Here is a 13,951-nt window from a genome sequence, read left to right as displayed (position 1 = left end):
CGACTCGCCGCATTACCTAACCATACTTGTAGGCGGCTGGTGTAGATGTCATCACGACATGGAACATTTGAACTGGCTATCTATGTTCCTGTGACTCCGACCGAGGCTGTTCGGCAAATTTGGACGTCGAAAAAGGCATAAAAGGACGATCTTGAGTCGTACATTTCTGGGACAATTCAGCTCACTCACAATGCCTGCTCCTCAATCCCTCCCTTCTTTCTCCGACACTACCGATTTCGATAATGCTTCTCGCGGTTTAGTTGGTGCCGTGGAACCATGCGTTATCAAGAACTCAGCGGGTCGCGTTGTCTGGAATAACGACGATTATGACTTCATGCAAAACAGCGAATGCCCTGCAACAGCAGACCCCAAGCTCTGGCGCCAAGGACAGCTATGTTCAAAGCAAGGACTCTTCAAAGTAACCGAAGGCATCTATCAAGTGCGAGGCTTTGATATATCCAACGTGACCTTTGTCGAGGGATCACAAGGCATCGTCGTCATCGACCCCCTCACGTCAGTGGAATGCGCCGCCGCGGCGCTGGAGCTCTATCGCGCTCACTGCGGTGACCGACAAGTCAAAGCTTTAATTTACTCTCATTCACATGCCGATCATTTCGGTGGTGCACGGGGTATACTCCCCGCCGATTCAGACCCAGCGATCCCAATTATCGCGCCAGCCGGGTTTATGGAGGAGGCTACCAGCGAGAACATCTATCTTGGAGACGCAATGCGCCGGAGGGCTGCATTTATGTATGGAATTTCACTCCCTAAAGCACCTAATGGACATATCGGCTGTGGACTTGGGATGGCAGTCTCCACTGGGACCACATCGCTCATTCCACCGAACGTGACCATCTATGAGACGGGTGAGACCCGGGTTATAGATGGAGTGCGAATTGAGTTCCAGATGGTCCCCGGGACGGAAGCGCCTGCAGAAATGAATTTCTTCTTCCCGGATCATAACGCTCTGCTCATCGCAGAGTGCGCCACACATTGCCTGCACAATATTATCACCCTGCGTGGTGCCCTAGTGCGCGATGCCAAGGCTTGGGCTGGGTACCTGGATGAGACGCTTGTTTTGTACGGAGATAGGTCAGATGTTCTATTTGCTAGTCACCATTGGCCGACGTGGGGCAAGAAACAGCTAAAGACGTTCATGGAGGAACAACGTGATCTGTATGCCTATCTTCATGATCAGACCATTCGCATGATGAACCTTGGGATGACAGGCACGGAAATCGCGGAGAAGATTACTCTTCCTCCTTCTCTTGAATCTGCATGGCATGGTCGCGGATATTATGGCTCAATCAGCCATAATGTCAAAGGCATTTACCAGCGCTATATGGGCTGGTTCGATGGCGACCCGGTTCATCTGTGGGAGTATCCCACCGCCGAGCTCGGTCAGCGATATGTTGACTGCATGGGAGGTATTGACAGCACCATTCAAAAAGCTGCGAAGTATGCAGAGGCCAAGGACCTGCGCTTCGCTGCCACATTGCTGGGCCACGCAGTCGCTGCACAGCCAATGCACGGAGCAGCAAGATTCGCACTAGCATCGGTGTTTGAGAAACTGGGATATGGGTGTGAGAATGCAACATGGCGCAATTTCTATCTGACTGGGGCAATGGGTCTGCGGTCATCGAGCACCCCGGGCCCTAAAGCGCAGCCGCCGAATGAAGTCAGTCTGACTCTCCCAACGGAACAGTTGTTGACGCTTTTATCCGTTCGGTTGGATGGTCTGCGAGCAGCGAAGGAGTCTTTCGTCATGGATCTGCGCCTTACTGATGAAAAAACATGGTTCCGCTTAATTCTAAAAAATGGTGTCCTGACAGTCCGCAAGACTACAGAGAATAACGGTTTTGCTGATGATACTGCTGGCCTCATGATGACTCTCAGAAAAGCCGATTTCGTGGCCATTCTCAATGGACAAGCTAGTGTCTCTGGGGAGCCAGTCGGTGATGTTGAGATCATGGCTAAGTTGGCGGCCCTGACGAGACCACCGAAGAAAGCTGCTAGTTCTTTGTAAATAGTTTTATATTTCTTTATTTGAAGACGAGTCTCGGACATGTTACAAGCAAGACTTTTTAAATAAAGAGTACGCAATTCAAAATACTAAAGATGGGGAAGAAAGGAAGCAAGAAGTCCACCTGGAAGGGTAGGTATGTATAGCAACCACTAAAGGCAAACAATGTAAACCACCGACCTCTAGAGCTAAACGAAGCAAACAAAGAAATAAAGAACGATATCTAGTATGTGATAGCATGCAGATCGTGACAAGGCACATCTAATTGGTTTCTCCGCTCGTTAATCGAGCTTCAAATTGTTGTGCACTTCGCAATGTTCGCGCCATAAACTGGGCTTTTCCAATCCCCATACAGTGTCCAATGACTTCCAGGCGCTCGATCGCCCATTCTCGTAATGCCGATCCCAGGGCACTTACATCTGCCGCCACGTACAGAGGCCACATCGTGATGAAGCCACCAAGAAAGTCAGCGGAGGAGGTCAAGTCCACTCCTGCCGCTCGTGCAGGGCCGACTTGTCTTAGAGCATAGGGTACACTTTGTGCAATCTCCATGGCTAAATTGCTGAGAACCTCTGTTGTTGGATGTGAAGGCGAATACTTGTTTTTCTGGATGCGGACCTGGATCAATCGGTTGAGCAGGATCCGGCCTGTTCTATAAAAATTCCAAATATTGCACGCCCATGCGTCCGGATAAATATGATATGTATCGTCGAAGAAGAGACCTTCTGAGTCGCCTTGGTTACGGTGTCGAGCTGGTGGTCGTTGGGCTGTGCGATAAGCCCAGCGAGGTGGGAGATTCTGCCGCCACTGGAATAGAAGTTGGTCGACACATGAAGCCTCTGTAGTAATTTGAATATCGTCCTGTGTCCCTGCGTAAAGTATTACTTCGCTTACGCGGGCAATTAGGTCTACCAGTTCGTCAGCTTTGGCGTCGCTGACCGATCGCAGGGACATGGCCTGCGAGGACCATTGAACCAATGAAGCTGGTACGGGAGTATGCCAGTGGAGGCAGCTAGTGATCTAATTCTATCTCATCAGTACGGCTTGCCGCAGGGGTCATGTTGAATTTACAATTTGCACGCGCAAATGGGTAAATAAGCGCATTCCAACAGTGCTTTGGATCTGGTCGGCTCCCCGCATCTCAACCAAAGCCATGGCTCCCCGAGTATGATGAAGCCACGAGTCGAGGGAGTGTCTAACTCTGCATGTCAAAACCTGCAGCCATGAGCATCGAACCAAACAAGGGGGCGGGGAGGAAGCATACTTCAAACATACTAAGAAGCAACACCGCCGCAAGGGTAGCATCGCTTGTTGGATCGCCCAATGCCGTACCAGTGAGGCTTAGAGCGTCTGTATACTCTTTACTGGCAATAGCCATCAACCCGGCGGATTTTCGAATATTAGATATACTCGCCATGCCCACCGCAGCGAGGGCCATAGAAACAGCAGGACTAATGGCCGCCAGATCGGCCATCTGCGAGACACTGGGGTGGATAGGGATATCATAGAGGTCATTTAAAACATAGTAACGAAAGAAAAAGCGAACAGATTCATCGCGGATGGATTCCGACAGGGGCGACGGAACCGAGAGGGGCGATAGATGGTTCAACGTCGCTGCTCTGGAATGGGACACCGGCCCCAATTGATTCTCTGCATCGACTCGGGCCCGAACAGCCGGGTTCTCATTGCGAAACTGCAGCTGCTGTGGATCGCGATATCCAGGACAGGAGAACTGGGCCCGTTTACACTGGGAGCACGTGGGCCGTGCGGTGTCGCACTGCGAGGCCTGTGTCAGCGGAATATTAGACAATAGAAGAGTGCCTCGCTTACTCGGATTCGGCGCGTGCGGCAATTCCCGCATCCTTTACTGGACCGCGGTTTGTAGGGCATGGTGCAGGTGATGGAGCGAAGGGCAGTAGTTAGTTAATGCTGAGGCGTGAGAGAGCAGGAAGGGTTGTGGGGCTTGATGGACGGGCCCGAGCACGTCACCGAAGGGGAATATACTGTGGGGTTCCAATTTGCTGAGGGCGTTGAGTTCCTCTTTGATAGATATCTCCTCTTGAAGCTGTTGATTTAACGAGTTGGCTATAAATAAACGGTCATTCGTTTCTTGTTAAAAATAGTGAAAGAAGTAGGGTGTTTATTAAATACTATTGGCCAGACAACTCACGCGCATTTCCTAATACCCAGGCACCCCTCACCCAAGTCTGATATTATATCACCCTGGTCACGACAAGTGGGGCCTGCGTGCTGGAAGTGACTCGTACCGTAGATAGTGATGCTCCTGTATTGTGCATGATTTCAGCGAAGTAGAATCTACATGGCCGCGTTAGAAAATTGTGAAAAGAACAATTATTATTTTGTAAAAATAAAAAATAAAAATAAAAACCCTGAAGGCCAGAACCTCAGGCTAGCTACGCTATGCTGTTGACCGAATTTTCCAAAGCAGACAGACATTGTTTACTGTTGGCCCTCAAGATCAGAAATTCCTTGTTATAAGCAGACCTCGACTTGATGCGTTCCTCGGACACCATTAATTGTTTTGAAAGACCCAAGCTCCCGCCTTCCATGAGCCAGGCGTCAAAATGGGCGTGGCAATAAATTCGTCAGGCACATTTTACGTTAACCACCTGCTGGAATGACCGTTTTGGAGTTTTGCTGGTCATGAACTCGAAAACCCGCAGTTTCTGGAGCGCTGATTCCTCGATCGCCTCTGCCTCTGGGCGTGGTTTTCAACGCAAATTCGTTGCCTGCTGTGAACTCGTCACCCGCCGGGGGACCGTTTCAGGTGTTCGTTGGCCATGAACTCTAAAGACCACGGTTTTTGGAGCGCGGCGCTCTTTTCAACGCGAAAACCCATAAATATGAAGAGGGCCGTTATTTTTGTACCTGTTCGTAGCCTTAAGAATCCCTGAAAGCCACTTGGTCTATACCTGCGACTATTTAGTGCCCTGGTTTCCTTCAGTCTTTTCCAACAGTGACGCGTCTCTTCATATGGCTTCCACTTCTCCCACCCAGTCCAATCGAACTAAATCGGTCAGAAAGTCCAAGCGCCAAAAACAAGGCCGTCGAAAATCAAGCCTTATGAAAAAAGCGGCCGAATATAGCAAGATGTGCGATGCTGATTTCTGTGGGGGCATACGCCTTCGGGAAACCGGCCAAGTTTTCATCTTATCAGCGGATGCTTCGGGATTTTGGGCTTCCTTGGCTCACAATTAGTATGTTTCCAACTATGTCTCTAATGAAAAGTCGACTGACCGATCAAGAACCCACTGTCGATGTCATAGCCAGCGGTGATGACTTGTATCAGCGTCATAACACGGGGCATATCTGGAGGTATACAGGATAATCTAGACCTGGACAAAACCCGTAAGCCGCCCATTTGGGCTACGCCCAAATGCCCAAATGAGCGGACCACGGGCAGGGTCTGCCTGTCCAGGACCATAGGATTAAAATAGTAATTCATCTGGTTTTCACAACATGGTAGTATTTCTGAATATTTTTTCAATCGAATATTTTATAGCATTATAGTTATATATATGGCGGGGCTACCGATGTATAGTAATCAAATTTCATTTCAGCTACCGGTATTTATATGCAAGAAGCATTTAGTGGGAAGCATTTAGTGATTTACAATTCATTCGAGGTTATCCCTTCAACGCTGTCAGTGAAGAGCAAGCCCTCAGAGACAACGCCTCAGCGGTCGAATGCATCTTAGAGTGGAAGAAGTGAGGGTTTGAATGACGATGACTTGAACTAAGCGTTGAAAATTCGAGCACCATTATCTTAAGTAGACAAGTCTTGAGAACTGTTGGCTGGGTTTGCTGGGTTTGATTTATTTGCTGAATCTTTTGTAAGTATGACCATCAATAACCTGGTCATTTAGCTTGTTAAAAAAAGGGAAGGAAACTAATATGCGGAGCTCTCAGTAGGATCGGTGGTAATATGTGACATCAAATAACCAAGGGACATGTAATACCCATCATTATATCTAGAGGTGCCAAAACCCACATCTTTATGCTCTCCTTTCTCTCTCCACGCATTCAAGAGATTTTCCAGGGAGCCTTTCTCCTTCAGAAGACTCCTAGATCTTCTCTCTCAATTGCTCTCGCTGAGAAGCTGCCAGAACGGTCGGATCTCGGTAGCGGATTGAACACCTGAACCGCAACGAAGAGGTATACCGAGAAGCCTTTGCACCTCTTGGACCACGTTCTCGACATGATCGAAAAAATCCTTATTGAGTTCCTCCTGTATATCAATGTGGGAGCTTTCCCTCGTCACATACCAAGTCAGATGTTCATCGAAAGCTCTCCGTAGCCATTTTATGTAAAGCGTCTTAAAAGTTTGTTTATAGCGTACAGTCCGAAACCCTCTGCAAACCCATCTACCCCTGCGTTGGCGGGCCTGCCCATGCAAAAGTTAATCACCTTTGCAGCCATCAAAATTTCTCTTCGTCGACGTCATAGGCCAGGGGCCCCTGCCCTATTCCCATTTTATCCAGACCGACCATCCCATAGACCCGCATCCCCAATGAAATTGCACGTTCGTTGGCCCAGAGATGAAACGGCGTTTTCTTTTTGCGGACATCGCCGTTCCGTTCTGCAGCCTTGAGCATCTGTTCAGTTCTGGCCTTGCGTTTACTCTCATATGATCGTAAAAGATCATCCAGGCTTTGAGAATTTGGGGTACCCAGGTTTCGAGAATGCTGGGTTATAAGGTTTGAAAACAAGAAGACGTCTTCCAGTGCCATGGATACGCCTTGGCTAGCGTGAGGGGGCATCGCATGTGCGGCATCACCGATGATGAGACATCTCCCCTTGGACCAAGGTCTGCCAGGGGGGATCTTAAAAATCGGGTAGAACTTCACCACATCGGTCTTGTGCACGACATCTCTTAGCATGTCCACCCACAGGGAATTGGCGTCCCCTAAGAGGTTGATGAAGGTGGTCTTCAGGTTGTCAACCTCCTTCTTACCGCTCTCCTCCCATCCGTCGCGAGTGTCCCCCGCTGTGGGTATGGCGATCTCACGCGAAAAGAACCAATAAACTATATCACGAGCAGTTGTCGCAGGGCTTATTCCAAACATTCCATCCGAGGTCAATGTCGCGTTGAGGGCGTCCAGCGACGAAGCAGCAGGCGGAAGTTTGGACGTAGGAATCAGAGAGAAAACGTTTGAAATTCCTGAGTACTGTGGTGCGCAGTCTGGGTCCACGTGTAACTTGCGTACGGTAGAGTGAATGCCATCACAGCCAAGCAGGAAGTCTCCTGTGTCGCTGGTGCCATCCGAGAAAAAGACGGTGACTTTATCATTCTTTTCTTCAATTTTGGTGAGGCGCTTGTTGAAATGGATAGGTACGCCCACTTTGCTGGCGGCGTCGAGGAACACTTCCATCAAGTCTGTCCTCCTGATCCTCAGATAGCCAAATCCAGTTTGCTGCCTGCTCCAGGACGTCATGTCCATCCGGCCCATTTCGGTGCCACTGAGAGAATGCAAGTTGAGCATCGATGTCTCTGACCCTTTCGCCATCATCGCGTCGCAAAGCCCCATGCGCTGGAGAAGCCGTAAGCCGTTAGACGGGATGCCTATGGCTCCTCCGAGCGTGGTTGGCTCGCTGCGAACCTCGTAGACTTGACATGAGATTTTATTCTTCTCTTGTAGATGGATAGCTGCCGCCATGCCGGCGGGACCACCGCCGATGATAATTACCTAGAGATCACATAACATATGTCAATCACGGCTCTTTGGAGGCATTTTCCAACAAGTCCACTTGCCTTTTCGATGCCCTTCATTCCTTCGGCCATTGATGATAGTTTGGTGTTGCCGTTGTAGGTGAATTGAGGAAAGCAAACCCAGTTATATGTCGAAGGTTTGGAAACCACAGAGATTAAATACGAAGACAGACAGACAAACCCCTTTTCGGTGTTACATGCAAGAGAATACCGTGAGTACCTTTGTGGTATACAAGTCTCGGTGTTTCGGTGTTTCGGAGTTTGGGTTTTCGTTTGTTTCCGGCAGCCCTAGAAGCAGCGGCGGAATTCATTACCATAATCATAACAGAACAATACCGAGTGACGCAGGCACGTCCCCGATCGCCGAACTCAAAAGGTATCATAACCACCAACCATGCCGCCAATTCGCCGCCAAAGCTCTCGGAATTCAGCAGAGCAAGAGGATAGGTTGTTATCAAATATCTAGGCAAACCAGTGCGTCATTTCACTGTACCAGAAGCCACGTTACTACATAGACCAGAACAATGCCCATACCCCGTATTTTACATAAAATCGGCCTCTTAGTCAACAAACCTTTGACGGCGAGACCTATCTGATATTGCATCACATGACTTGTACCAATGCCGTTTCGGGTAAGCGCATTCGTGGGGCTTATTACGTGAGCATACACGACGCTTCCATGCCTACAGGGGTGTCAAATCATCAAATTGCAGCATATTGCTTCCTCAACGTGGAAAGCCGGGAAGTACTATGGAAGAACCGAAAATTTCAAAGACTTGCAACGAATGTAAAGCTCGAAAAGTGAAATGTGAAAGTAGGCATCATCCCCCTCGGTCTTCCCGCTTAGCAAACATGCATATTGACGCTGTCCCAGTAGTGGCGGACACACATGGTTCAGCCTGCAATAATTGCAAAGTGAGACTCATAGCGATAATGACCAATAAAGCCATCATGCTCAGCCAATGCCCAGAGGCGCAATGTCCCCTGTCATTTTAGGCCAAAAAAGAAGAGGGACAAACCAGCGGGAGCGCATGTCTCTGACGCTCGGCCAAAAGTTATTGGTGTGTCGAATGGTCAGTGCCCTTTTGGTACGGCTGTCAACCCCACCTAATGTCTCACTGTTTTAGTTGAGGCCTTCTGTTCAGTCTCTCCAGCTGCCGAAGTGTTTCCGATAGGAGTCAGCGCTCAAAGCTTACCTTCTGCTGTGGACACGACCATTGCATCGATTACGCCTGGGAATTTGTATATAGATTCTATCCTTGAAAACGGAGAAGATGCTGGAAGGCGCCGAAACGAAAGTTCAATATTAAAGGTTACCGCCCTTCGCTCCTGTGAGGATCAAAATACTAACACTTCAGCTCCCAGGCCCATGACAAATACGGTAGGCTGTCGCTTCAAAAACTAACTTGAATATATGAGAGGGTTAATAAATCGCAGTTGGGAGTTCAAACATTGCTTTTTTTTCCGATCAGAGGATCGCGTCTATTTCCGAGCGCCTGGGCCACACAAAGTTCCTGAATATCTTTGCTAGGCTCAATAATTCAGTGGACGCACGAATGGATTGGGATATACGTTCTAAAAGCAGATCAACGAATTCGAAAGCTCCTTCGGCATATTTTTCCGTCGAGCCACAATCGGTCAATCTATATATTGCCAGTGCGTCTCTATTTGATATTTGACACTGCTTTGTATTTTACGCTCACACATTGTCGACCAGGCTATTTCGAACAAGTTCATCCAATATATCCCTTTCTCCAACGACATGAGTTCGAGCGGAAGGCTCTCGACAACCGATGTTCCCAGTTCTGTGAAGAATGTGCTCCTTTTTCAGCCTTATACCACACAGTGCTAGCACTTGGCTGCCAACGTCTTGGCGGTGAGACTTTTCAACTAGGCTGTTCCCCATCCTGGAAGCTATTCCAAGTCGCATTGGGGCTTTTTGCCGAGATGATAACCACGAAAGAGACGTTGGTACATGTTCAGGTAGGCTGTCGTCCGCAGCTTCACATCATTATCACTAAAAATAAAACTAGGCTATGACCGCCATGGTTATTAAACCCACCCGATTCAAGTTCTGGAAACCAAGCTAATCTCTAGCAGGCTATCTTTGCTCGCAATTCGTCTGGTGTTCAGATCGAGAGGCTATTGACCACAGAAGCCGCCAGGATTGCGCAGTTTATTGGCATTAACCGGGCCATCTATGCAAATGAAGACATGGACCTATGCCGAAGGGCTTTCTGGACGATCTATGTATTAGAAAAGACACAGACTTTTGCGTGTGGCAGGGATTCGGTACGTGTTTTCCCATTCAACAGCATAGAATGATTTAAATAACAAGAGCAGATCTTGATCGACAGCAATATCGGCACACCAGTTCCCCAAATCCCAGACGCGGTGTTTGACGGCTTTGACTGCTTCCATGCATTGTGTCGCTTCAGCCGAGTACTGTCCAAGGCAAAAGATGCGCTTTTCTCGATAAGCGCAACCTTAGTTCCTTCCAGCACGATATTAACCACTATTGATGCTCTTAATGGCGAGCTTGAGCGCTGGAGGAAGTCCATCGGCAAGGATTTTCGGCCTGGTAATGGTTTTCAACAATCTGGCAACCTAGACAGCCTATCGATTAGATTGAAACTTATGTTGAGTTATCAATACTACAGTGCTGTCATTGCTCTGGCTCGAATCAAGCTCAACGTGGCAAGTTGGGAGTCAGATCCAAGCAAACTTCAGGCTGAACAGGTACTTTTACACGCCTCCCGCTCGATTGTTGAGCTTACGAGATACATCGATGTGGAAACATACACACCAATGTGGTTAGTACATTGTTGTCATAATCGCGAGTATCTAGGCTGCTTACCATTCAACAAGGATTCTTCTTTCGGTCCCATTGTCGGCTATTTTTATACTTTTTGACTTTGTGATACATAATCCGTGTCACTCAGAGACCAAAAACAACATTGCCCTATTAGGTATTGCGGCCGGATATTTTTGCCGTCTAGAATTTTCTTCGGGTGGGAGATTGCAAACCTCGCTTCTGTCTGATCTTGCCCAGATCGCCCGGGATTACATTTCAGACATGGAATTTTTGGGTACTCCATATTCCTGTCACCACTCACAGCCGGACGAACACGAAACAGGGACACGGCCAGTGCTGCCAGCTTCTGTAAGCCAAAATCCAGTCATGTTAGAGCTAATAACAAATTTCTGATGGCTAGTATGCGGACAGGGAGAGGAATCTCTTGCAACGGTGCAAGATCCACTACGGTATGGCACCGCAAATGAAAGATACTTTCCGACTGATACTGATCTCTTCCCTATCGAAAGTGAATTTACGCAAGGTGTCGACTTGACTAGTTTTTTTGCCACGGAACTCCCAGATTTTGTTGATCCTTCCATATTTAATTTGCTTTAAATCCAAAATTGTCGCATGACATCGTGTTTTGAGACGTAATGTATGTACTGCTGGGTGAGATCGATCAAATACAGGTATGTGTATGGCAGTTGAACATATGTTCCAGAATCGGATTTGTCTCGTAGGACATGGAAATGGAGAAGGGTGGAATTAGGCTGGAGCAAATTACAAGCTGGCAAACTGCGCCAAATATTACCTTCGGATTTTCTCTTTATGCCGTATACGTCGCCAATGGAGAATGCAGATGCTGTTGCAGCTGCTAAATTCAGATCACAGATAATGCGGGCATCTCATAATCGATGCCCCTGGCTCTTCGTCTCACCAGTCATACATCGAGCAATTCTGCCATTGCCCCCAAATATGAGCACGTTCTCGCCTGCCATATTTTGTCGAAGAGCACGGGTTGTATTTATCCCGAAAGTATGGGTGAAGAGATAAATATATTGCGTCGCTTTTGGAAATCTTTAACTCCGGACATTCTCCAAGTCTCTCATGAGGGTGTCAGTTTAAAGTTTCTATTCTCTCTCTCGCTAATGGGAAGGATCGATGTAAGCTTTTGTGATCAGCAACCAATCAAAACTGTGACTATGTTAGGACATCATAGAAATGAATTTGTATGCCAATAGGCACTCGGTGGAGAAAGAGAAACCCCATTCCCCCCCGGGTTGGGGGCCCTTCAGTCTGGGAGGACCTTGTAGAGATAGATAGTCGTTTTTAATATTGATTACTTACAGAACCCACTTTTAACCTCGCGAATTAGACCGATGTGGTCAAACTGACATTTTGCCACATCAGGAGTAATCCTAGAACAGGTGGAAGTTCTCTACCCGGCTGGCTTATATGGTTTCATGTATTATTTTCAAAGCAACTTTTTGCCGATGGAATCGGGGAGGGGTTGAAGGACTGAATGCCACGTTGTGTGAAACGAAGTCAATATCATGATTCAATGTATAATTAAGAAGAAGTATGCAAAGCTTCACATAGGCCGGGTCTCCCTTCCGGTGGTCAGGTCGGGAGGGTGTCTTTTTCGACTACGCATGATGAACTGTTTGACCAAAGGCAAATTTTCCTTATATAGTAATGTAAACTAGTAATGCAACAATGTAAATGTTTTATTCACATGTAAATGCATGAATTTGGATAATGCAACCAGCTTTCCCACGAAGGCCCTAAGTAATCATTGATTGCAGAGATGATATATAGCCCGCTGTCTCCAAATATCCACATGTCACGGTGACTGTGGATAAGAACGCCGAAGTGGGAGAGGATGGCAAGTGCTTCCGGTCGACGTTCCGAGAGTAGATCTATGTATGTGGGAGTAATGGTGACTGGCCAGAAAATTACTGGGCCAATTGTGGATAACTTCAACGAGGGAATGCGGCTTGCATCAAAAGCCTTCTGTAGGTCTACGATCGCCTTTCGATAGGTATCGCCGATAATTGGATCGAACGGCATAGCGTCCACATTGGACAGGAGCTCGGAGCACTCATATCCGGAGGAAGCCTGTTCCAGTGCCTTGCCTTCGCCTCCCAAAAAGGATTTGAGCGGCGACTCTAGAAGCAAATCCCAGAATTGGCCGGTGATTGCGCGGACCCCATGATGCATCCGTAATGACTGGATAAAATAATCAAGGAAAACCTCAAAGTTATGTGGGCGATATAACAATTTATCGGAGAGGACGTGAATGGCAAGAACTGACGAAAAAAGGAACATCGGGAGGCAAGTGTCAGGGTTAATATCCAGCTTGGCTCCATTAAACTCGGAGAGGGCATGTGTTTGGAGCTGGGATGCGTGGTTTCTGTAGAACTCCTGCTTCTCCGGGCGAATGATGCTCAAGTGTAGTGCAGAAAACGCGAGGACTTGGTTCATAAGAAACGGCGCAGTCAACGCGCATTCCGTCATCTCGAATGCAGAGTTCTCAAAACTGGACTTGTGGAAGCCAAGAGAATTTAAGACATTAGTGACAAAGTGATGGAATAATTCCAGATGTAACGTATTGACTGGTGGGCTCATATCTGTCCCACCAACATCAGTGCCAGTTAAAGAATGAACAAGCGTTTCATCCTTGTTCTTGGGCTTTTGCTTGGGGCGTTTTACTAAAGCATGCGCTTTCGACACCATTTCTTCGTACGAACAGTTACGCCTTGAAACATTGCAATTGACACACTTTGGGCGGTTTTCATCGCACTTGTGAAGTTAGCTTCGACTAGCTCATTTAGGCCGTAGTATTTGATAGATTCTATTTGGGCGAAATACCTTGATGTGGCGACGCTTGCATTCGACGCAACCTTGCCTGGATTTCCTGTGCGCTTTCCTTGGACAGATCTTACTTCTGTCGTAAGTGGACATGGTTGGAAAGAGTCTTCTTTTTTTTTTTTTTCAAACATGCAAACAGCGAGGTAATGTACCTTCTGATCGATTCAGGTTTGGTGAACAAAAGCCCTATCAAGAAAGGTGAAAATCTTTTAATGATTCATGAAGCCCAGCTTTGGAACCGTGCCCAGGGGAACGGCTAAGGTAATGACTCAGCTGGTCACCTGGCTCCAGGGCCCAGAAGCCCCGAGGTGCAGTCTTACAAGGGTATCATAGTTGTGTCCAAACTCTACGAGGAACATCAAGCTTGTTTGCCTCTGAATTTCTAATTTAGTAAAATGGTATATATACATTATTATTCTCGAACATTTCGATGAAAGCTGAAGGAACTCCTTTATCATCAAGCACTTCCATCTTCGGAGGACACCCTAATGACCTGACTCCTGTGAGAAAATACTCATTGCTGGTGTGCA

The 13,951-nt window shown here is 47.6% G+C and overlaps 5 protein-coding genes across 5 annotated transcripts; 2 read left to right on the top strand and 3 right to left on the bottom strand.

Moving 5' to 3' along the window:
- Positions 1 to 190: 190 nt before the first annotated feature.
- N7471_011686 (alkyl/aryl-sulfatase) lies at positions 191 to 2,026 on the top strand (the record flags this gene model as incomplete). The annotated part of the gene is made up of 1 exon (XM_057284405.1): positions 191 to 2,026. The coding sequence occupies one exon, from the start codon at positions 191 to 193 to the stop codon at positions 2,024 to 2,026; it is 1,836 nt and encodes a 611-aa protein (XP_057130671.1).
- Positions 2,027 to 2,284: 258 nt separating this feature from the next.
- N7471_011685 (Zn(II)2Cys6 transcription factor) lies at positions 2,285 to 3,913 on the bottom strand (the record flags this gene model as incomplete). The annotated part of the gene is made up of 4 exons (XM_057284404.1): positions 2,285 to 3,043; positions 3,095 to 3,238; positions 3,288 to 3,800; positions 3,854 to 3,913. The coding sequence occupies 4 exons, from the start codon at positions 3,911 to 3,913 to the stop codon at positions 2,285 to 2,287; spliced, it is 1,476 nt and encodes a 491-aa protein (XP_057130670.1).
- A 2,548-nt stretch (positions 3,914 to 6,461) lies between these two features.
- On the bottom strand, positions 6,462 to 7,825 carry N7471_011684 (FAD-dependent oxidoreductase; the record flags this gene model as incomplete). Its single annotated transcript, XM_057284403.1, has 2 exons — positions 6,462 to 7,730; positions 7,796 to 7,825. The coding sequence occupies 2 exons, from the start codon at positions 7,823 to 7,825 to the stop codon at positions 6,462 to 6,464; spliced, it is 1,299 nt and encodes a 432-aa protein (XP_057130669.1).
- Positions 7,826 to 9,339: 1,514 nt separating this feature from the next.
- N7471_011683 (fungal specific transcription factor domain-containing protein) lies at positions 9,340 to 11,165 on the top strand (the record flags this gene model as incomplete). Its single annotated transcript, XM_057284402.1, has 7 exons — positions 9,340 to 9,409; positions 9,471 to 9,736; positions 9,787 to 9,801; positions 9,854 to 10,045; positions 10,097 to 10,570; positions 10,602 to 10,916; positions 10,980 to 11,165. Coding segments are annotated over 7 exons (1,518 nt in total), but the record flags the coding sequence as incomplete, so codon positions are not given.
- A 1,116-nt stretch (positions 11,166 to 12,281) lies between these two features.
- On the bottom strand, positions 12,282 to 13,286 carry N7471_011682 (uncharacterized protein; the record flags this gene model as incomplete). The annotated part of the gene is made up of 1 exon (XM_057284401.1): positions 12,282 to 13,286. One exon carries the CDS (start codon positions 13,284 to 13,286, stop codon positions 12,282 to 12,284), a length of 1,005 nt encoding a protein of 334 aa, XP_057130667.1.
- Between the last annotated feature and the right edge of the window lie 665 nt (positions 13,287 to 13,951).

Source organism: Penicillium samsonianum, assembly GCF_028829775.1.
Source record: "Penicillium samsonianum strain IBT 33392 chromosome Unknown utg000007l_segment0_segment0, whole genome shotgun sequence".
Taxonomy (NCBI): Eukaryota; Fungi; Ascomycota; class Eurotiomycetes; order Eurotiales; family Aspergillaceae; genus Penicillium; species Penicillium samsonianum.
The sequence above is the reverse complement of the archived record's forward strand: the minus strand, read 5'-3'. Positions and strand labels throughout refer to the sequence as shown.